The sequence below is a fragment of the Chanos chanos genome, chromosome 9 (genome assembly GCF_902362185.1).
Source record: "Chanos chanos chromosome 9, fChaCha1.1, whole genome shotgun sequence".
Taxonomy (NCBI): domain Eukaryota; kingdom Metazoa; phylum Chordata; class Actinopteri; order Gonorynchiformes; family Chanidae; genus Chanos; species Chanos chanos.
The window spans coordinates 36718614-36742847 of NC_044503.1; the positions used below are offsets into that span (position 1 = coordinate 36718614).

The 24234-nt window shown below is 39.0% G+C and overlaps 1 protein-coding gene across 1 annotated transcript; it reads left to right on the top strand.

Annotated features, from left to right (window-relative positions):
* Positions 1-916: 916 nt before the first annotated feature.
* On the top strand, positions 917-23928 carry LOC115821730 (uncharacterized). The gene is made up of 12 exons (XM_030785530.1): positions 917-1055; positions 1187-1315; positions 1684-1965; positions 2138-2158; positions 2448-2553; positions 8689-8824; positions 14972-15978; positions 16770-16943; positions 18399-18572; positions 19494-19611; positions 21971-22446; positions 23748-23928. The coding sequence occupies exons 1-12, from the start codon at positions 917-919 to the stop codon at positions 23926-23928; spliced, it is 2943 nt and encodes a 980-aa protein (XP_030641390.1).
* The last annotated feature ends 306 nt before the right edge of the window (positions 23929-24234 follow it).

Sequence of the window (24234 nt, forward strand, 5' to 3'; positions counted from 1 at the left end):
CTGTGAGAAACGTGATGGAGTTTGACTGAATGTCACAGATTAAAACTGTGAGAAACGTGATGGAGTTTGACTGAATGTCACAGATTAAAACTATGAGAAACATGATGGAGTTTGTCACAAAAAACAAGCCCTCGAAACAACATGGGCCTTTATAACATGTAGAGACAGTTTTTGAACATTTGTTAAATGTGAAAAACCCGCATGTTAACTGAATGTCACAAACTGCTAAATTTTTTATCAGATGCTGAAAAAGTCACGCATATATTAGATGGGGGTAAATATTGTTTTACTTAAATCAGACAAAAAACATGTTATTAAAAGTTGAATGTGAACTCTTTATGGTTTTGTGTTTGTGTGTGTGTGCGCCTGACATTTTTGGGTTTTTTTCTTTACTTTGTCTATGACCTGTGACGTCTAATTTTTCCAGAAGAAATTGCTCTAAGGAGTGTAAAAGACAAAAACAACTCAAGACAGACAAACAAATAAACAAAAAACATGGTAGAGGAGTAAGGAGGATGTTCTGATCTGTATGTATTTCTGCCACTGCATCATATGTAACTGTATAACTGAACAAATCATATTATGACAAATGTACATCTACATATGTATTTCTCTCTGAGTGAAATGCTTTAGATGTTTTGGTCAGTGCTGGATGTGAAGCAGCTGTATTTGAAGTGCTATATTCTGTGGATCTGAGGCCAGAACACACTGAGGTTCGTTTTGCTGGTCTGAACTCGAGTACAGAGAACTTAGAGAACTATTAAAGAAAAAGAGAAAGAACCATTTTTCTCAGTCACTTACAGAACCATTAAAGAAAAGAGAAAGAACCATTTTTTCGGGGGAGGAGAAGACAAACTGTGGTCAAACCTTCTCACCCACTCTGCACTTATGTTCTGTATGTAAACAGTTCAGTGAGATGAGACTTGCTGATGCTGTAACCACAGTGTTGCTGGCTGTGCTTAAACAGGGTCAGTGTGCAAAGACTCATCAGAAGAGAAAGAGGGAAATGTTTTGGGCCTCTTGGCTGCTGATTAGCAGTGGATTTCTGCTGAGAGGTAAGATAGAATCTATTAAACAATGACACAAACTGATCACACAGTTACACTAATTATACTAATTACACACAATTACTCAAACTAATACACTCACAAAAGAGATTATTTTGACTATCACACATTTCTCCCAGGTGTCAGTGGACAGAACATCACTGTGTACTCCAGACATGGAGATGATGTCACTCTGCCCTGTCATGATGTGGGTAATCCAAACTGCTCCTCAACCACATGGACACTCAGCTACTGCACTGAATTCAACAGTATGGTTTATGCAGGCCACTCTAGAAGAGTTACTATGATATTGATTGAAGAAGGGGAGATCATTATAGAGGACAGAGAGATAGTTGACAGACTGAGTCTGGGGTCTAACTGCTCTCTGAACATTAGTAAAGTCAGACCTCAGGATGCTGGAGAATACACCTGTTATCAAAGTGGTGGAGAGAGCACCTTTGTTGATCTACGCATTCTTGAGAGTGAGTGTTTCCTCAACGATTAACGTTATTGTAATATTTTCAATATCAGTTATTCTAAATACAAAGCACTTTTATAGCAAATTGTTATACAAAATTACTGATGGAAGTTGTTATTTTTATACACGTTTTGTTTTCATCTCTCATCTCTGCTCTAGTCCGCTCTAACACACAGGACACTGAGATGACCTCTGGTCGCGTTGTGATTTTCTCCTGTGTGTTGCATCCTGATGACGGAGGGTGTAGATCTAGTCCCCAGTCTTTTGGCCTGAACCTGAACTGGACAGTGGGTTCTAACTTCCCAGTTTCAGGCCCAGTGGGTTGTCCCAACACCCTCGCTGTGAAACTTCAGGAGGAGGACAACAACAGGACATGGACATGCCAGCTGACTAAAGGAGAGGAGGTTATGGCTTCTGTTAGCTATGTTACCAAATGGACAGGTAGGACATCAAACATAAAACTCATTTTATCACCATTACTGCGTACCAGTCTGAATCTCTGTGAAGCTGCTCACTACAGTAATACGTTCCCAAAAGTAGCCAATCAAGACTGTTCTACAGTTTCACCTTCATTCTCCTCACAGACCTCTTGTTTTTCTTCTTTTCCCCTCAGTCAGAACATCCCCTTCAGCAGGTATGAAATCTCTGTTCTGAGCCATTACAGTATTTATTAGAATTCATTCCAGACTCCACCTTTAAAATTTCAGTATTTTAAAGCTTTCAGTTTCATCTAATCAGCGGATGCCACTGAATAGTTTTATTAACTCTAATAAATGCATAGAGTATGTAAATATCTTCTTTATTTAACTTAATTTAAATAAAAATGTAAAGAAACTATTTTGAATGAGTTTTCCTTTGTCTCCTTTAAATGAATTAATGTGTAATGTGCCTTAGAACAACATTTGTGAAAGTGTGTGTTTCAGACCTGATCATCAGACTGACCATTTTCTCCATCTTGGTGTTCGTGCCTCTGATCTTTGAAGCTGTGTTTTATTTAAAATGTAAACGGAGAGATCCAGTGAAGTCAAGGTAAGCACCTCAGCGATGCTGTAGCACTGGAAGTCCAGACCGCTCTCTTAACTGAAACCTTACTTTCATCAGTTTTTATTTCCGTTAATGATCCAGTGGGATTGTGACTTTTTAAATGTCACTGACATTGTGAAAAACTCCCTGCTGGATTTAGTGCGATTATGTCGCGCTTTAGGCTAATAAACTCGTACGCATGCACCTGCTCATGCTGTAGTCAGCTCCCGAAACGCGCAGAGCCGCTCCTTACTTCTGTCGAACTAGCATAAACCTGATGTTGTTTTACTGTGTGGGCATCACTGAAAATGTAAGTGCATATACTGTGAGTGATAAACATGCTAGCGCTTTAATTTAAACAGGTTTATAGTTGTAATTATTAGATAACATGTAGACATCTTTCCTTTATTGTGTAGACTTAAGGTTGATTTCAGTATGGTTTACATATCTCAGCAGTCCAGCTGCGAAACTTGCTGCACGGAAGCGGATGCCTAATTGCTAAAAATAATCGCTAGAACTGTATTCTCTATGAATGCATATTCACCTGTTTGTAATGTATTTGTTTAGTCAACCTGACAAAGGTTATTCCAAGTAATCATAGTTATGGCGCCAGTCAGTTTACCAAAGCATATCGCCCGTGCTGTTCGCGCCAGTACATGACATGGTTATACGACGTTGTATGTTATGTTTGTGTTCATAGACTTCCGCCTAGTGGCTAAAACTTGTGTGATTTGGCAACCTACTATATGGTATCTTATTACATTTGTTGTTTGTTTGCACAATACTACTGTATATTTCTTTTTACCGTTGTATTTCTTATTGTTACAATATCTCTCTCACACACACACACATTCACACACCTGAGCACCTCTTTGTAAACCTGCTCTATTCTGGAATAAAACGGTTGAATTGTAATGGGAGGCTGCAGCTTCTCTCTTACCTGAGTACATTCTTATTCAGGATACTGCCAGCTATCAGCAGACACACACAGTTTATCACAGACGTCTAAAGAACCTCTTAGGAGAAGGTTGAATTGATTTCTCTCTTTCTTTTGTTTTCAGTGAGTCCCTCAGTTAAGGAGCTTCAAAAGAGTATTTGAACCACTGAAAACCTTAACCAGTCGAACGCAACCCAAACATCAGGAAATCAGGTCTGAGTCAACAGGAAATCCAGCAATTGGACTTAACTAACCTTATAACCATAATCCAAGTTTTAATGCTAACACACGAGCATAAACATACCAGACAGTACAAAACCTTTTAACATGTTGTCTGACAGTCAATTGGAAATTCTCCAAATGTCTGTATTAAAAAATAAATAAATAAATTTTATATATATATATATATATATATATATATATATATATATATATACACACACATACACACACACACACACACACACACACACACACATATATATATATATATATATATATATATATATATATATATATATATGTATGTATGTATGTATGTATGTATGTATGTATGTATGTATGTATGTATGTGTGTGTGTGTGTGTGTGTGTGTGTGTGTGTATATAATGCATCCCCCTCTTTCTAGCAGTTCAAATTCTCAGTTAGCCAAATGCTTTTACACATTTAGGGTTTTTTTCCCTTACTTGATATAATTGATTGATAAATAAGCGATAAGGCAATTTTGAAACTTAGAAATATTCTTATACTTTTATAACTTCTGTTACAAAATTCATTGTTTGTTTTGTTTGTTTTTGTATTTTGTCACCATTTTGAATGTGACTGTTTATAAGCTAAACACAATAAAAAATGGTCTGCTCTTTATTTCTGATCTACAGTCAGTCATTCTCTGTGCATAGTAAAAACATCAAAATAAATTCATTAAGATGTCATCACTACCAGACCATACTGTACAGTAGTGAAATGCCTTTGGTGAAGCTGATACATACATATGTATATCAGTGATACAAATAGCTGATGATATCATTGTGAACATGGTGAAATGAAGGCACTTGGTCGCCTGTTACAATCTCAACTTGTAAAATACAGGACAGTGTAACATAATTGTTACGGTTACGGGAGAAGAATGTATAAGTTTAATGATAAATAGTAACAAAGGTAATGGAGCATGACAGTTACAACCAAAGAGCAGAAAAACAAAGGAGAGACTTCAGACCTTCTTACTAGATGTTAAAGCAACTTGCCTGGCTCCAGATAAAAGATGTGAGTCCTCCACTTTCTTGCTACACTGACTAAACCTAAACTAAAACAATGAAAACAAACAACTGCCAACACAAATGTCAAAAGGTTTACAAAAAGAAAAAATGAGTATAAGTAAATTCCAAAACCCATTGAGGGGATCACTAACAGATTTAGTTAACACAACAACAACTAATAAATAGAAATCAAACTAAAGAAGTGGCCAGCGTGTCTGGAAGAGAGAGAGAGAGAGAGAGTCCGACCCCCAGAACCATCACGACATCACACTCCACCTACAGGAAACACAGACAGACACCCAAAGGAGAGAGAGACGCAGCAGCAGACTGACAAAAAGTGGGCTACTCCCCAGCCTCCTAACACAGAGGATTCCAGGTCAAGGTTTTGGAGCTCTTTTGCTCTGTCTGCTTGTGGGATGGACATTAGGACAGTTCTACTGTTGCTGATCCATTTGTGCAAACAAAAGCCTCCCACTGAGCAAACTGTTTCAGGCTCATCACACAACATCACAGCATCAGCTTCACTGGCCACAGACTGTACAGACTGCCCTCTCCTGATGAAACATACTTTTTGTGGAATTGGTTCTTGGCAGAAGCGCAAGAGAGCAGCCACCAGGTTACCAGTGAGGTTTGGAGCCTGAATCGCTTTACTGTTCAGAGATGTTCCCTGAGAGGATGCTGAGCAGTCAGACACTTCTCTCAGGGAGGCCTTTTGTGGATGGTGCACTCCATGATGTGGAATGTACCACACCTTTCCACTTTTCCTCTCCAGGTCCTCAGACGGCACTATCTCTGCGTGGCCCTTTTTTATCACTCCTTCTAAAAAGGCTGTGTGTTCCTTATGATACTGTTTGTTCTTTTCAAATTGTCTTTTAAGAGACATGACACACTGCTGTGACCGCTGATAGTTCTTTGACATCATTACATCATTTTCTCTGTAGGGTAAAGGTCAGTAATAATGCCCATCTCTTAGTTCCTTTCCATTATGGACATGAATTGTTTATCTTCCACTGACATCTCTGATTCCTCCTCGGCTGCCAGTTCTGAGAAATCTTGATGATATTGTTTTATCAACAAATCATTCAAATATTAAATGCAGTACAGGAGTGGCTTCCTTGCATTACACATGTAGTTTCCTGCATGAGCCCAATGATGACCCATCCTACAGGTCTTCTAACAGCATGTGACCCATTACCTCTACTGTTCATCACCTTCCAAGGTTCCATGTGTTTTGCAGCATTTGTTCCAATGAACAATTGAATGTCAGCATCCAGTTGTGGTACTTTCACTTCATGTAAGTATTTCCATTTGTTTATTGATTTTTGTGTTGGTAAATGTTGTTTTGAGACTGGTAGTGTTGTGTGTGTGTGTGTAGACCTGTAGGTGTTGATGGTACATCAGGTCTCCCATATTGTTCACTTCCAGACCAGAGACCTCACTTCTCATTAACAGTTTTCTCCTGTCCCAATGTGACCAGCAGGACTGTGGTGTTTTTACCAGGAATGTTTCACTTCCTTTTTAGTGAGTCTGTGCAAAATGTGGCTAAACTAGCAGGATCCCAAAACACATGAGAGTATGTAGGACTTGAATTTGAGACCTTTAGTTTGACTGGCAGATTAGCGGGAGTGCTTGTTTTTTTTTTTTTTTTTTTTAAAGACGGCCTATCTTGTTAAATATATGATATGGAATGAAAAACCATAAGGAGCTAGACTGTGTAAGACATCTCTTAATCCAGTTAACTTAGTAATAATAATAATAATAATAATAATAATAATAATAATAGGGGATGTCCCGATCCGATGTCAAAGATCAAGGCATTTTTTTAACCGATCGGTATCGGCTTTATTGAGCCCTAAGCCCGATCCTTTGTTTTACGTCAGCTGTCACACAGGCATCTTAAACGGAGAGCATAATTTGTGGCAGGACGCGGCCAAAATGTCTGCAGTGTGGAAATATTTTAAATTGGGAAGCGAAAGCAGTGCAGAAGCCACTTGTAATGTTTGCAATGCGAGCATTGAGCGAGACGGTAGGAACAGAGTCGTGTTCAAGAGGCTACTACCCTTTGGCTACAGCACCTAAAAAACATACACTCGGCGGAATACAGTGAGTTCACTCATTAAACTCAGGCAAAGGCTGCTCCGAAGCAACACACATTTGAGGATATACATTTAAAAGGAGAGAGAAATTTCCTCGAAACAGCGACAATACCAAAAAGATGACCGAGAGGGTAACTGAATCAGTCGCTTTGGATGACCAGCCCATCGCTGTGGTAGCGAATGCAGAGGTGCGTTCAGATTTGGCAAACTGAGGCAAATGGGTTTTCTCTGAACTTTTAAATTGGAAAGGTTTTTAGGTCAGCATACTCCAACCACATTAATACTCTAGGCTACTAATACCAACCAAGGTATCCTTGCAAAATTTAAATACCTAACGGTTCAGCTGTATGTGATGTATGCGAGTTATCCTAACGACCACCGAAAGCAATGCAAACGCTTGGCTGACGCTAAGGATTGATAATAATAGCATACAAAAAAGAGGCTTTCAGAAAAAGTATCAACGTAACGAACAGTTAGACAAGTTAATTGTTGAAAGAAGATTAAATAAAATCGAACATAAAGTATATTTTCTTTTATAACTCGACACACATCTCCCTTAGTCGTCCATCCCTGTTCGCCATCTACCTCCTCAGACCGTTTATGTGTGTTCGCAGTGACTCAAAGCAAGCGAAAAACTGTTCGCGAATGTTTACCTTTCTTTGCTAATTGAACGCACCACAGGTTTTCGCCGTCTTTTTTTTTTTTTTTTTTGAGCTTTTGAAGCCACAGGATGCCTTACCCTCTTGACACTATATTTCAGACACTGCTCTACCGGAACTTTACAACAAGGTTTACTTTGTTATTTTGTAAAATAAAATAAAAAAGGAACGGCTTGGAGACTTGCAGGTAGCCTTGCTATTCAGTTGTCAAGCATATAGGCCTACATTGAACTGATTTTAATAACTGTAATGTAGGCCCACTTGAATTGTGCACTGTGCAGCTATATTATCTAAGAAAATACAAATATCGGATCGGGACTCGGTATCGGCAGATACTCAATATTAAATGACTCGGGGGCAAAAAGACTTGATTGGGACATCCCTAATAATAATAATAATAATAATGTAAGTTTATTTAGAACCCAATATCACTATTTATAGTCTTAAAAGGGCTTTGCATGTCTATAACGAAGTTAAATCAAAATTATATTAACCATAAGTTCGAGAAAATAAAAGTCTTTAGTCTGGTTTTAAAGGTATGAACAGAGTTTGCCTCACTTCTGTAGGTAAACCATTCTAGAGGAAGGGAGAGCGGTAGGAAAAGGCTTGGTTGCCAGCGGACTTATTTTTAACTCTTGGAACAACTAATAATCCAGAATCTTGAGAGCGCAGGGTGCAAGGTGGGTTATTGGGTGTAATTAAGTCAGACATGTAGGCTACCTGCACCATCTAAAATCAGACAATTATTCCCTTTTCCAAGTACCATTCAGACAAACTGTTATGTTAAATAACTCATAGAAACACTGAAATCACGCATAGGAAATAGGAAGGAGACAGTTTTGGCAGTGATGTCCCTGAATAATAATAATAATGGGCCATTAACACACACAGTCCTACAGCGACCACAGTCCATGTGAGTTAGAACACTATCAGTGTGGTATTTCTGTTAAAAAGTTCAACCAATAGCAACAGAGTGGTGAGCAGAATTACTGCATGTTGTTGTACTGATGTAAATAATGCTGTGGAAATATGATGAATCTACCTAAGCCTTTCTCTGTTTTTTTTTTTTTTTTTTTTTTTTTTTTTTATCCCGGCCTTTATTTGCCCAAACAGGCGGCACCTCTGACTATAATCTGAAATGATCTGAGACAGTGTTTTTGTTTGAGAATTTACGGTACGCGCATACCCTCAAGGTTAGCCAACAGCGTGACCACCTGCATCAGAAGCGTTTACTTCCTTGTTTTAGAACGGACAACTTTCACACCAAATGCGAACCACACTGGAGTTACGGTGAACCGTACCCCAGACCCACGTTTTCTGGAGGATTCGGTACGGTCCCTTGGTGCGCATCAGAGTTCGGAAAACAGCTTTCACATCATCAAAACGAACCGAACTAACGGCTCAAGCGGACTCAGGTCCGCACCAAAAGCTGTAGTGCGACAGCACCCTGAGAGAGAAAACGAAAGTAAACGTTGCTCTGCTCCCAGCGCCATTTTCAGCAGAAAATTAACTTCGAATGAAATGAGTTCTATTTAGTGCAAAATTGCGAAGTATTGCGGTAAGTGTTTAAAATTTGTTGTATTACATGTAGATTGTTGTAATGATTTGCTTTGTTCCTAAAACAATGGTAACAGCATGATCTATTTAATCGTTATGTAGGATTAAGGAAGTATTCTTTTGTAAGAATATAAGAAGTTATTTTAAGAAACTATTCATCTACTATTGTCACTAAGAAGCATACACATTAAGCTTTAGGCTGTGACGTCGTCGCATTAGTCTAGTAATGTGTTGTTGACCGAATGGTCGCACTTGAAGTAATCACACCCCTAATGTGAAACTCATAACTGAATCGATTTACAGAGTCATGTAACGCTTTTGTGTCTTTTGTGTCACACCCCAGGGGTGGAGCAAAGGTTTTGTCTTGGAGTGGGGGGACGAGAAATGCTTAGGAGTCCCATTATATTAATATCTTGTTGTATAATAAAATTTAAGTGATAGTATATGCAACTTTTAACATGAATTGACATGTAATGCCAACTATATATTTAATAGCCATATGACGTCCACATATCAGGTGCAACAAACCAAAATAATGTCTATATTTGTGTTCAGCAGTCTTTCAGATCAGAGACACACATAATAACTCCCGCAGTAAACACAAATGCTGTCAGTGTTGTGGGTTTGATACCTTCCTATTACAACAAAAGACTCTATTCAAAGTCAAGCCACATGCTTACAACGAAAAAAGGGAAATAGACATTGTCTCATAAAACTAGCTAAACTTTGCAGTGTCATCATTCAGCTTGAATGCCTCAAACACACACACATGCACACACGCACACACACACACACACACACACACACACACACACACACACACAACACATCTAAAATGGAGAATAGCTGTTGTGCGATTGACAGCACAAATAGATGGAACAAGAAACCGGAGCCATCTTTATTCAGACTGTGAAAACTAAAGAAAAGAGAGGCAAATGGATCACTGTAACTCACAGAAACAACTGAAACCCAGGCACCGAAAAGTGGATCTGCGGTTGCCATTTTGTCTGAGGTATGTTGGATTTTTGGGTAAAATAATACCTCAAGTTACATACTGTATTGACTACTCCTCAATCAAGTGCTTAGCATCTTTCATTTGTATTCTGTGTAACTGTAATGTTTTTGTCAGCATTTATTAAAAAACATCCATGATGATTCTTTTGCTCTACAAACAAGGGTTAGAGAGCGTTAGCTAGCCAAGACAAACTCAGTTTTCCTTATAAGGGGCTACTCCACAAAGCAAGTTTAGACAGTTAGCCAGATAACTTTAAAAGTTTCTACAAAATATGTTGAAATTTTGTTTATTATTAGCATCCTTGTGGGTGGCTGAATCACACTCCTAGGCCAGCTTTGTAATCCTGCTTTGTGGAATACCCCAGAGGTACACAAGTCAAATGTTCTAAGTAGTGATGAAATCATGTATATTTCCTGTGCAGAGTTGGAAATAAATGAATATTAGGCTTACATTACTAGTAAAACTTTTTGTCTGTTTCAGGAAAAAGGAGCAATGATTCCCTACACCCTGACTACGTGCCATGTTTGCTCAGTTTCACCTCCACCACAGATCGAATGTGGGCTGTCAGCAACCTTCAGACTGAGGAAGTGAACATTAGTCCATGTATAATGTTATTAAAAAAAAAGAATCCATGATATCTTGACTGTGATACCAAAGACATGGTCAGTCTAAAAGGGAATTTTTAATCGTAGGCATGATTTTCATCAATAATAGACAATGGGAAAAAGTTGTGCATTTTGTAAATATTTATTTTGTAATGTATTTAGTTGTTTCACAGTAGTGTGTGTAATATTTTCACAGTAATGTATTTAGTATTTTCACAGTGAAGTATTCAGGACTTTCACATTCTGGGGTGACTGCATATTTTTATAACCAAAAAAAAAAAGGGGGGGGGGTGTTGCATATTGAATGACACGTCCCTGTAATGCTCTGATGAAGATTGTGTGACTGAAACGTTTGTAAAACTTGACAAATAAAAGAGATACTCTGCAAGATATGGTCTGCTGAAACTTTTCTTCTACAGTGTTGACTACTTCAGTAGTTTTTACACAACATTCAAGTCGGTCTAGATGTGCTAATGCCTCACCTCCCAACCTTAGACATGAAGACAGTGTTTGGGAATAACCCCTTTTAAACCCAACATTCTAAACAGATATATCCCATGTGAAATGTAAAGACTAATAGATGACAAGAGGAAGAGGACTCGACACAGAAAACACTGAAACCTTGGTTTAGAACAGAAATGGGAAGCTTTCACAAACTGGCAATTGTCTATTTTCCCCAGTGAGGAAACCAGGTACATATAATTGCAGCAAACCCAGTTTGCGGCAACATGTTAATGTGTTTGTTCTTTGGTAAGTTGTAAGGATCACTGTCGAGTCCAAGTGCCTTTAAGCAGATGTTTCGTTTTATTCCCAGGTTTGCAGTTTCCCCTTACTAAAGGCAGTGATGTTGCCAGATGTTTTGCCACTCAGTCTGACGGAGGGCAGATTCTCCGGTGGGAAACTAACATCAGAGCATACACTCTACACTCTATGCAATGGCTTCGAGTGGAAGTCAAGTCAAGGCAGTAGTAGTAGATCAGATCACCCTGCTATAACCAATCCGGCTTCAGACTGAGCTAGGACCGCCTACCTTATTAACATACAGACACAGAAATACGGAAATAAATGTAGAAATATAGAGATACGGAGGTGAATAAATAAATAAATGTAGAAACAGATGCATAAATAAATGTAGAAATGTAAAAATCCAGGAAAAAACAAACAAATAAATGAATAAATTAATAAATAAATAAGTAAGTAAGTAAATAAATAAATAAATAAATAAATGTAAAAATACAGAAATAGCCCTTTTCATTACCAAAATGCATTTATCTTTCATTTATTCATTCATTTGTGTATTAATGCATTTATTTATGCTTATGTCATTTTTTTTGCTCCTTGAGGATGAAATGATAAGATAGTCAGAAAAAAAGAAGAAAATTATGTATTGTTAATTAAACACACACACACACACACACACACACACACACACACACACACACACACACACAGACTTTGTGTCAGTAACATAAAGAATGTAACTGTTGTGCCTGACAGATGAGGAGTTTATTGGGAAGTTCAGTTTTTAAGACAGGTGGGAGTGAATCTGAATGGAAACAAACAAATCAACATGGCCAACACACACTGTATCTTTGGTCTCCATACACACTCCTGTTTCTGACTCTGTGTATGTGTGTGTGTGTGTCCATGTGTGTCCACAGGACAGTTGCGTTGTCTGAACAGGTTTCACTGGACATTGTGAGAATGGAGAAAACTAAAAGGATTGACTGTGGGGACAGAGAGGAGAAGAACACTGTCTGTAGAATGAGTCAGTCTGGACAGTGTGAGGAGGAGGATCCTGTTGACTACAGGACACAGAGACCAGGATCTCCAGTACCCAGCTGTGTGTCTATGAAGAGTGACACATCCATGCCTCAACCTATGAACTTCAGCAGAGAACCAGTGCCCTCTGACTCACAGTGAGTGACTGTATTTATACTGTATTCACTAAACATATAATATAGGTTTATATTAACACTGTGTATAATATATTCATGCTGATAACATCAGTGTACATAAACACATCTAAAGAGAGATCACACAGGTTACAGTGAGATGTGTGGATATTTTCATTCAGATATTTGGAATCAAAGAGAGTGAAACTAAAACACAAACAAAATGCTGTTCATATGTTGTAGTTCTTGGCTGTTATGAAACCAAACATTGATATGATTAAATGGTCACCAAACAATAGGAAATGTCACACACTGATTCAGTCACTTTACCTGTAAACTCTTCAATGATTTTCAGATGATTTTTCAACAGATAATTACTTATTGTCACTCTGTCACATTGACCAGTGTTTATGACATATGATATGCTTTATATTATACACTGACTTGCCTACTCAATTCTCCCAGACCTCAGTACACACTCAGTACACACTCAGTACACACCATTCAAATCATTCTCATCCAACAAGGACACAGTTCACAATGCAAGGACAACCATCAAAACTGTGGAGAAAGATTTAAACATCAATTATATGGATGATTTAGTGTTTTAATTGGTATTAACACTGATCAAAGATTCATTTTTTGTCTCAAATTGTGTGTCAGTGATAAAACTGTCTCATTGTCCATCATCAGACAAAACACAGTTTAGTTTAAATATATCAGTAAAACACAGACTAAAGTGACCAGTAGAGAACTAAACACAACACAGTTTAGTTTAAATGTATCAGATTATAAACAGACAGAGTGTAAAGTGACCAGTAGAGAACTAAACACAACACAGTTTAGTTTAAATATATCAGTAAAACACAGACTAAAGTGACCAATAGAGAACTAAACACAACACAGTTTAGTTTAAATGTATGAGTTTAAAAACAGACAGAGTGTAAAGTGACAGTACATTAGTCATGTTTAAAGAAAGTCAAAGGGAGGGAGTCCTGTCTGATCAGCCCAACTATTCATAACCACTCACATATATCCATTATTAATAGTCTCATTAGTTTCCTTTATAAATGTCATATTGTCTGATATTAGTTAGAAATGAAAACAGAGACATGTACATTAGGCTTGTTTGTCCTGTTCAGTTTCCATTAGTGAAACTCTCCCATTCCCCTCTGTTCAATCAGCTCCACTCTCTGAATGATTAAACACTCTGTAGTGGGAGTTCTTCACCAGCTGTCAATCATTATTGTTACACTTCATCACTATCATCTCAACTGTATATGAGCCCTAAACTCAACTACAATGCTGATGAGAAGGGTTCAGTCTGCCAGCCTTGCTGGAGTCATGTGTCTCCCAAAGAAATTCTCTGTCAAATATGGAAACTCAGGTCTGATCCAGGATCAGTCCAGCGTGGCCTGTGTCAGCAGGTCCTGAGATATTTTATATTTTAACCACACCTCTCTCTCTCTCTCTCTGTGTGTCTCTCTGCAGTGTGGAGACAGATCTAACTGAGGATCAGTCTGGGTGCTTCCAAAATGTCCAACATGACACGTCCATATCTGAGTCAGATGATGTCCTGCTGAGAATCATTGAGGGTCATAAAACCACCCTGAAAAATAAGTTTGAATGCTTATACGAAGGTGTCACACTGAAAGAAAACCAAACCCTCCTCAACAGCATTTACACAGAGCTTTACATCACAGAGGGAGAGAGTGAAGGAGTGAATGAGAAACATGAGGTTTTACAGATTGAAACAGCATCTAGAACACGGGATTCTCAAGACAAACCAATCAGCTGCAATGACATCTTCAAACCCTTTTCAACCAACAGAACCAAAGAGCAGAAAAAAGCCTTGTTTAGTCAAGAACTTGGAAGGGACAGACAAAATCCAGAAATCAGAACTGTGCTCACCAAGGGCATCGCTGGAATTGGAAAAACAGTCTCTGTGCAGAAGTTCATTCTGGACTGGGCAGAAGGAAGGACCAATCGGGGCATTAATTTCATGCTGGTTCTTCCTTTTAGAGAACTGAACTTGGTTAAAGATGAACAGTTCAGTCTTCATGGACTCCTGCTAGAATTTCACCCAGAGCTGAAAGACTTGGATCCAAAGAAATATAATGACTGTAAAATGCTGTTCATCTTTGATGGTTTTGATGAGAGTCGACTTCAGTTGAATTTTTCTGAGAGTAATGTGACCAAAACATCATCAGTAAATATACTGATATCAGACCTCATCAAAGGAAATCTTCTTCCCTCTGCACTCATCTGGATAACCTCCAGACCAGCAGCAGCCAGTCAGATCCCCTCTCAATTTATCAGTCATGTGACAGAAATAGTTGGATTCAATGATTCCCAGAAAGAGGAATACTTCAGAAAAAGTGTCAGTGATGAGAGTCAAGCCAACAGAATCATCTCACACATCAAGACATCAGTGAGTCTCCACATCATGTGTCACATCCCAGTGTTCTGTTGGATTTCAGCCACTGTGCTTCAGGAAATGCTGCGTCAAGACAATGTTAAAGAGATCCCTAAAACTCTGACTGAGATGTACACACACTTCCTGCTCATTCAGACTAAAATGGAGAAACAGAAATATGAAGAGAAAGTTGAGACAGACTCAAAAAATCTTCTGGAATCAAACAAGGAGACCTTTCTGAAAATTGCAAAGCTGGCTTTTAATCAGTTGCTGAGGGGCAATATCATGTTTTATGAAGAGGATCTGAGAGAATGTGGCCTTGATGTGAGTGATGCCACAGTGTACTCTGGGATTTGTACTGAGATTTTTAAGGAGGAATCTGTGCTTCATCAGAAGAAGGTCTACTGCTTTGTGCATCTGAGTGTTCAAGAGTTCTTTGCCGCTCTCTATGTGTTTTACTGGTATGTAAATAGGAACATGGAGGCACTGGAGTATTTTCTGCAGGAGGAGACCACAGTAGAGCCAAACAATGTTCCCTTGGATAAGTTGCTGAAGAAAGCTGTAGATAAATCTTTGGAGAGTAAGGATGGACGTCTCGATCTGTTTGTCCGCTTCCTTCATGGCATCTCACTGGAGTCCAACCAGAAACTCCTACAAGGCCTGCTGACACACACACACAACAACCAAATAAGCATCAAAGAAATAAGCCAATACATAAAAGAGTTAAATAAAGATGATGTCCCACCTGAGAGATGGATCAATCTACTGCACTGCCTGACTGAAATGAATGATCACTCTCTCCATGAAGAAATTCAAGCTTTTGTCAAGTCTGGAAATTACACAACTGAACTCTCACTTGCACACTGCACAGCACTGGCCTACATGTTTCTGATGTCAGAGGAGGTGCTGGATGAGTTTGACCTGAAGAAATACAACACATCAGATGAGGGTTGTAGGAGACTGCTCCCAGCTGTGAGGTGCTGCAGAAAAGCTCTGTGAGTTTTCAGTTTCACCTCACAACACCCGCTCTTTAGAACAGTGGTTTTTCAACCGGTGTGCCATGGAATTTTGAAGAAACCAATGCATTTTTCTACAGGCTCATGAAATAGTATTTTTAAATACACCAATGACACTGCTTCTTAAATAAAAACATTTGTAGGTAGTCATTTATTTACAACATTTACATTTTTAAAAAAAAAAAAATCTAAATGGCCTTTAGTCCCATGGATGTTTAGTAGTTTATGGTAGTTTATCAATTTTTTCTTCGTTGATTGAGAGTGAAATATGGGTGAGTGAAATGTTTACTCCCATTACACAGCAGGTTGTACTGACCATTAAAGTCACTATTTCCATTGTTTCACCTTCATCGACAAAATGAAATTGAGAAAAAAATCATGACATGTCTGTGTCATCAGTCTAATGAAACCATGAAACCATGAAACCATGATATTTTCCATCTTCACTGTTATCACCTGTTATTATCTGTTATTTATCTACTCATCAGCAGTGATGTTTTAACACTGAGTAAATAATATAGTCTTGTCTATATTATGGATGCCTCCTGGTAACTGCTGTGTTTATAGAGCAGCTGCAAATGTAACATTTCAATATTTGAATATGAAGGATGGTTATAATATCAAAATTTCAGTAAAACAACCAGTTGTCTGGATGAACATTTTTAATAATGTCATGATAGAATGCCACCGAAGTCCAGCCCTAGAAGTGATTTACAGGATCATTTTATTCTTTTAAAAGTCAGTGTTTTGTTTTCCTTCTCCCTGTGTAGACTCAGAGACTATAACCTCACTCAGCAGTCCTGTGAAACTATCGCCTCAGCTCTGAAGTCAGTGAACTGCCCCCTGAGAGAACTGGACCTGAGAAGCACTTGTTTTCAGGATTCAGGAGTGATGATGCTTTGTGCTGCACTAAAGAATCTAAATTGTAAACTGGAAATACTGAGGTCAGTCATTCTGAATGGAGCAACTTGTTTGGAGCAACTAATTTTTCCAGTAATTCTATTCATATAAATGTTTTGTTTTTTTTTTCCAAATGAAATAAATGTTTGGATAGTCTATACAAAACTGATGCTTATAGACAGGTCACAGAGACATTTATATCAGTGTGTGAATATTATCTTCTCTCTCTCTGATTGGATGCTGGGAGTGTGGGAGTGTAAGAACATGTTCACAATTTTCCAAGGACATGAAACTCTCCCTGTTTTTGTTTTCTGTTTGTTTTTTTTCGTTCCTTGTGTGGTGGAATGAGGAGATGAGAGACAGACAGTCTAATGGGAGCTAGGCTCAAAGTGGACAACTAATAGAAACTAAGGACACATACAGACTCAGAGTTAAAGTAAAGGAGAGAGAACATCACCTTATGTTTGTTGTGGTACCAACCAGATGGGCATAACTGACTTTTGGGTGATGAGACTTCTGAGGACAGACCCAGTCCAAAGAGCTTACTGTATTGACAACTCCAATGATAAGTGTAAATTTAATTGTGCAGAGATTTTCAGATGTCTTTAAAGAGTTTGGTACTCTAGCATTCACATTAAAGGTGTAACGGTTCTGAAACTGATACCGAAACCGCTATACAAACATCCACAGTCAACCAGTAGTCCATGCTCTCAGGAGGGTCCCAGAGCCACTTCGAGGTTGTCTAAAGAAAGAGTTAGACAGAATGGCGTCTTTAGGAGTGATAAAGAAAGTGGAAGTGCCCAAAGAATGGGTGAATTCAATGGTCTGTGTCAAAAAAGAAAATGGTGATCTCCACATGTGCATGGACCCAAAAGTTTAATGCAAACACGATCAAACACCTACAAGGGAAGAACACAAAGTACAGCACAAAGTAGTGAACATTTAACAAAGTAGTGAACATTTAACACAGTACTGTACATTTAACACAGTAGTGTACATTTAACACAGTACTGTACATTTAACACACCATTTGGCTGTGTTTTGGGAAGGGGCTGCCGTTTGGAATTTCCTTCACCCCTGAAATGTTTCACTGTGCCATGGGGCATATAATTGAGTGCACAGACGGTATGTGTGTTTATGTAGACAACATTTTGCTATGGGGTGTGTGTATATGTATGTGTTTATGTAGACAACACCATTTAATATGAACTTGACTGGCAGTTTTGTAAGAGTTGTCCTTTTGGACGGCTTATTTTCATTAGTCTGTCTAATTTATGGTGTACAGTTAATTACAACTTGCTCTTGTCCCGTGCCCAAAAATATCACGCTGTCTGTTTGAGGCATTTAAGCAAGCTTTCACAATATTTCACACCTCTTTGTCAAACTTTATCAGTACAGTTTTTAATTCCTAAATGAGTGAATGCTTATGTTCTCTCTCTCTCTCTTTCTCTCTCTCTCTCTCTCTGTCTCTCTCTCTCTCTCTCTCTTTCTCTCTCCAGACTTGCTAGTTGTAAACTCACTGAACAGTCCTGTTCATCTATAGCCTCAGTTCTACAGTCAGTAAACTGTCCCCTGAGAGAACTGGACCTGAGTAACAATGACCTTCAGGATTCAGGAGTGAAGTTTCTCTGTGTGGGACTGAAGAATCCACACTGTAAACTGGAGATACTGAGGTCAGTATTAGTCAGGAACTGAAAAATGGCAGGTTATCCACTGTCAGGGCAGTTATACAGCCCCACTATTGAGTCTCTTCTGTGGAAACTGAGATGGGACCTTAAGGGGTTTCCAGTAGCAGGAGACTATTGCACACCTGTCTGGTTATGAAGGGGTCTCCTCTCTCTGTTGTCCCTCTCAAGATTTCTTCCATTTTTCTACCCTGTTCAGTGTTTCCACTGGTAACATTTGTGCATGGCGGCTAAAATCTTTGCCGCAACGGCAAAATAGATAAATAAATTCAATTCAGTCACTTGCCTAATTCTGGCCCCGCCCCTTGTGCACACATTACAGAATTCAGTTTGTTAACGGCACTAATAGGCTATATTACATTGTCATTTAGCAGAAGCCCTTATATAGCTCTAATACAATACAACTTAAGTATCTTCCTTGGAAAAGAAAAAAAGACGAGGTAGATTAACACAGCAGGCATTTGGGGGGGGGGGTGATGCATCTCTCTCCTTGCTCTCATAGGTCCAAGCTGGGCTAGCTTAGCTCTTATCCCAGCTCTCTTCCCTTTCAGTAACTATAGCCTATTGTAATATAGCCTAGACAGCGTGATATTTTTGGGCACGGGACAAGAGCAAGTTGTAATTAACTGTACACCATAAATTAGACAGACTAATGAAAATAAGCCGTCCAAAAGGACAACTCTTACAAAACTGCCAGTCAAGTTCATATTAAATGGTGTTGTCTACATAAACACATACATATACACACACCCCATAGCAAAATGTTGTCTACATAAACACACATACCGTCTGTGCACTCAATTATATGCCCCATGGCACAGTGAAACATTTCAGGGGTGAAGGAAATTCCAAACGGCAGCCCCTTCTCTCTCTCTCTCTCTCTCTCTCTCTCTCTCACCCTCTCTCCAGACTTGCTCTCTGTAAACTCACTGAACAGTCCTGTTCATCTATAGCCTCAGTTCTACAGTCAGTGAACTGTCCCCTGAGAGAACTGGACCTGAGTAACAATGACCTTCAGGATTCAGGAGTGAAGATCTCAGCGTATTTATGTCATTATCACGAAATAACGAAACTTTGTTTTTATTCGAGATCTCGACTTATTTCATGTCGTAAACATGAGATAATGAATTGCTCTCATAGGTCCAAGCTGGGCTAGCTTAGCTCTTATCCCAGCTCTCTTCCCTTTCAGTAACTGGCCCACTATACTGCAACCTGTGGAAGTCCTGAGAACCCCTGAATTTACATTTCATTCAGATTCCGTTTTCTCGTGGTAATGTGTCGTTTTTCTTCATTTTCTCGAGATCTCAGCGTATTTATGTCATTATCACGAAATAACGAAACTTTGTTTTTATTCGAGATCTCGACTTATTTCATGTCGTAAACATGAGATAATGAATCTTTGTTTTCTTGACACCCCCCCACCCCCCTCACATTGTCCCCACGGCAAACCTCTTGATCCACAGGAAACATGGCTGATACACCTGGGTTTTTGGTGGTAGTTTCTTCTTGCCAGCTATGAGGATTAAGTCAGGGGGTGTCGTCCTGTTTTGTTTGTTGTAAACCTGTGGGCATGTAAAGCCCTTTGAGACTGTAAACAGTGAGATTTGGCTTTAAACAAACTTGAAAACTTGAAACTAAGAATGTTTTATCGACAGACGCTGATGATGTAACAGTGTTTATTGTTTATTGCAGGACAGGAAGATGTTCTAACTCTTTACAGGAATTTGATCTCATATGGAGAATTCTGCCCAGCTAAACCTCACTGGAATAAAACTTGTTTCTCTCTCTCTCTCTCTCTCTCTCTCTCTCTCTCTCTCACCCTCTCTCCAGACTTGCTCTCTGTAAACTCACTGAACAGTCCTGTTCATCTATAGCCTCAGTTCTACAGTCAGTGAACTGTCCCCTGAGAGAACTGGACCTGAGTAACAATGACCTTCAGGATTCAGGAGTGAAGTTTCTCTGTGTGGGACTGCAGTATCCACACTGTAAACTGGAGATACTGAGGTCAGTATTGGCCAGGAATTTAAATACAGTTTTTAGAATGACTGTGTTCACATTAAAATGAGACCAGGTTGATGTATAGTATGATTATTAAAGTACTGTTGTGTGTGAGACATACTGATCATAAAAGTAGATGAATTTCCCCCAGTATCTTTACAGCTAACATTAGTAACAGATCTGTGAGTTTAGTTAATGTGATAGTTTAGCAAAGTCAACATTTATGGTAAAACAGAGTGGAACCTTTACAATGAATCACACTTCACAAACCAGATGACAAGTTGATATTCTCTGTCCATCTGTATGTTTCTGTCTCTCTCTCTATCTCTATCTCTCTCTCTCTCTCTCTCTCTCTCTCTCTCTGTAGGTTGTCTGGTTGTTTAGTGACAGAGGAAGGTTGTTCGGCTCTGAGTATAAGTCTCTCAGACCTGAGACAATTGGATCTGAGCTACAATCACCCAGGAGACTCAGGAGTGAAGTGTCTCTCCACACAGATGAATCAACACTGTCGACTTAAGTCAGTACACTGTGTGTGTGTGTGTGTGTGTGTGTGTGTGTGTGTGTGTGTGTCTGTGTGTGTGTGTGCACGCTCTGTGTGTGTGTTTATGTGTGAGACTCATCCACTGTCTGTTGTGTGTTTTTGTAGTGTGGACCATGGAGGAGAATTCATGATCAAACCAGGATTAAGAAGATGTGAGTCCACGCACACACACACATACACACACAAATACAAACACAAACACAAACACTGAGTTTGATTCACCCCTAGAAAGAAACCTTTTATCTAAATTCCTAAAAAAAAATACAACTTTTGTTTGTTTATTCCATTTAATGAAAAAAGCGACATAATAATATAATATGAGATAAAATATGACTTTTATTTAATTTTGTATATTGTTTTATTGTGTGAAAACTTAAGAAAGACAGGAAGTGAGTGAATAAAATAAATAAAGTGGAAAACTGGTCAGAAACGGGTTCAGGTAACGAGAGAGAAACACACTGGGTCAGGGGTCAAACAACAGTAATACACACATCAGCAATAACGCACTCACACTCCTTCTAACAATACACACACACACACACACTGCTCAAAAATACCGCATATTTACACCCCCAGTTCCCCCCAAACCACTACCCCAAATCCCATAAAAAGAGACAGAGTGAGAGAATCTGTAACACACACTAAAGACAGGACGAGAGACAGAAAGACAGACGACACCATCTTACCTGAGATTTATTATCAAATAAATATAATATTTAATAATGTAATACTCATATAATAATAGATTACTCTCCATTTAGTATAAACACACACACAAAGTTGAGAGTGTGTGATATGTTTTCTCCTCTAATTTCTCTTCTTCTCTGTAGATGCCTGTGATCTCACACTGGACACAAACACAGTAAACACACACCTCTCTCTGTCTGAGGGGAACAGAAAGTTGACACGTGTGGGAAAGAATCAGTCGTATCCTGATCATCCAGAGAGATTTGATGACTGTCTTCAGGTCATGTGTAGAGAGAGTCTGACTGGACGCTGTTACTGGGAGACTGAGTGGAGTGGATGTGAAGCTGATATATCAGTGACATATAAAGGAATCAGGAGGAAAGGAATGAGTGATGACTGTGTGTTTGGAAACAATGAAAAGTCCTGGAGTCTGTCGTGGTATTGTAACAGTTACACTGCCCGTCACAATAAACAGTTCACTGACTTACCTCACGACCCCTCACACACACACAGAGTAGGAGTGTATCTGGACTGGTCGTCTGGAACTGTGTCCTTCTACAGCGTCTCCTCTGACACACACACACTCACACACATACACACATTCCACTCCACATTCACTGAACCCCTCTATGCAGCGTTTAGAGTATATGGCTCAGTGTTTCTGTGTCAGATTAAATAAATAAACACACACACACACACATTCTTTCTCTCTTTTTCTCTTTTTCACATGCACACACAAAATGTTCATATCTACCATTATATTTATTTACAATTCCAGTTGGACACAAACACAAACACAAACACAGCATGTGTATGATATACAGTCAGTTTTATTCATGTATTAGAAATCTGTGACTGTAATAATAAACAATAATATGTAACATAATAATATACAACTATATACATAATAATATACAAAATATATATATAGATAGATATAGATATATAGATATGTATATATATAATATAAATGTGCACATGTCAGAGAGACAGAAATAAAATATCATTTCTGTCACAACCTGCACCACCATTTTGGACTTTTAGTTGGATATGTCTTTGTGCTCCCGTTCTGTGTCTGTCTCCGCCCCTCACCTGTACCTGTTTGTCTCATTATCAACCTTGTTTAGTTTCAACCAATCCTGTGTTGCCCTGTTCAGTTCTCCTTCTATTTAAGTCCTAGTGTTTGCCTTGTACTTTGTCTATCGTTGTTTGTGTTAGTTTGCACAACAGTCACGCTGCACCTTTTTGTTATTGGTTTTGTTATTAGTTTGTACTTGTATTTTGGTCTTCATTTTAAGTAAAGTCTTCCGTTGGCCACCTTCAACCATCGTGTCTTGCGCATGGGTTCTGCACCACACCACCTGCGTGACAGAACGATAGACCAAGGACAAGTGAAACACAAGGGCTTAAATACAGAGGAAAACTGAACAGGGCAACACAGGATTGGTTGAAACTAAACAAGGTTGATAATGAGACAAACAGGTACAGGTGAGGGGCGGAGACAGACACAGAACGGGAGCACAAAGACATATCCAACTAAAAGTCCAAAATGGTGGTGCAGGTTGTGACAATTTCATATAAAAACACTGAATGTATTCCTGATGCTGAACACACACACACACACACACACACGCACACTTCCCTCTTTCATTATCCTTATCTTTTTCCCTCATTCACTCTCTCTCTCTCTCTCTCTCTTTCCCATGCCTAGACACATATAAACACACACACACACTCTCTCTCCCCCACACTCACACCCAGACACAGACAAACATTACATTGTGTGGTTCTGTTTAGATGAGAGGGACATCAAGTCTGAGTGTGAGTGAGACAGTGTGAGTGTGTCTGTGTTTGTGTCACACACACTCATACACTTACACACATTCCACTGCACATTTATGGTGTTTGTAGAACTGGATTTCTCATTTCCCACTCAGAATGGGTGAAGTGGGCAGTGACTGTGAAGTAGCTTTTGGTAGCACAGGAGGTCCATACATCAGTTGTCAGTGCAACAGCAGGTGCAGGGGACAACTTGTGCTTGATCACCGCTTTTGCACGTCTGTAAAGGGCGGAGACCACAGATTGGTTTACGTGCGCATGGGATGGAACGCGTTGTAACGAGGCTCAAGTACTTTTAATAAATGTTTGAAGCTGAGATCCTCTACCACTGCATATGGGTGCACAGCCAATGAGATGTAAATGCTAGGGATGTCAGGATCAAGTTCTTTTTGCCCCCGATCCCGATCCGAGTCTTTTAATATTGAGTATCTGCCGATACCGAGTCCCGATCCGATACCTGTATTTTCCTAGATAATACAGTTGCGCAGTGCACATTTCAAGTGGGCCTACATTAAAGTTATTAAAATCAATTTAATGTAGGCCTATATGCTTCACAACTGAATAGCAAGAAACTGCCTACAAGCC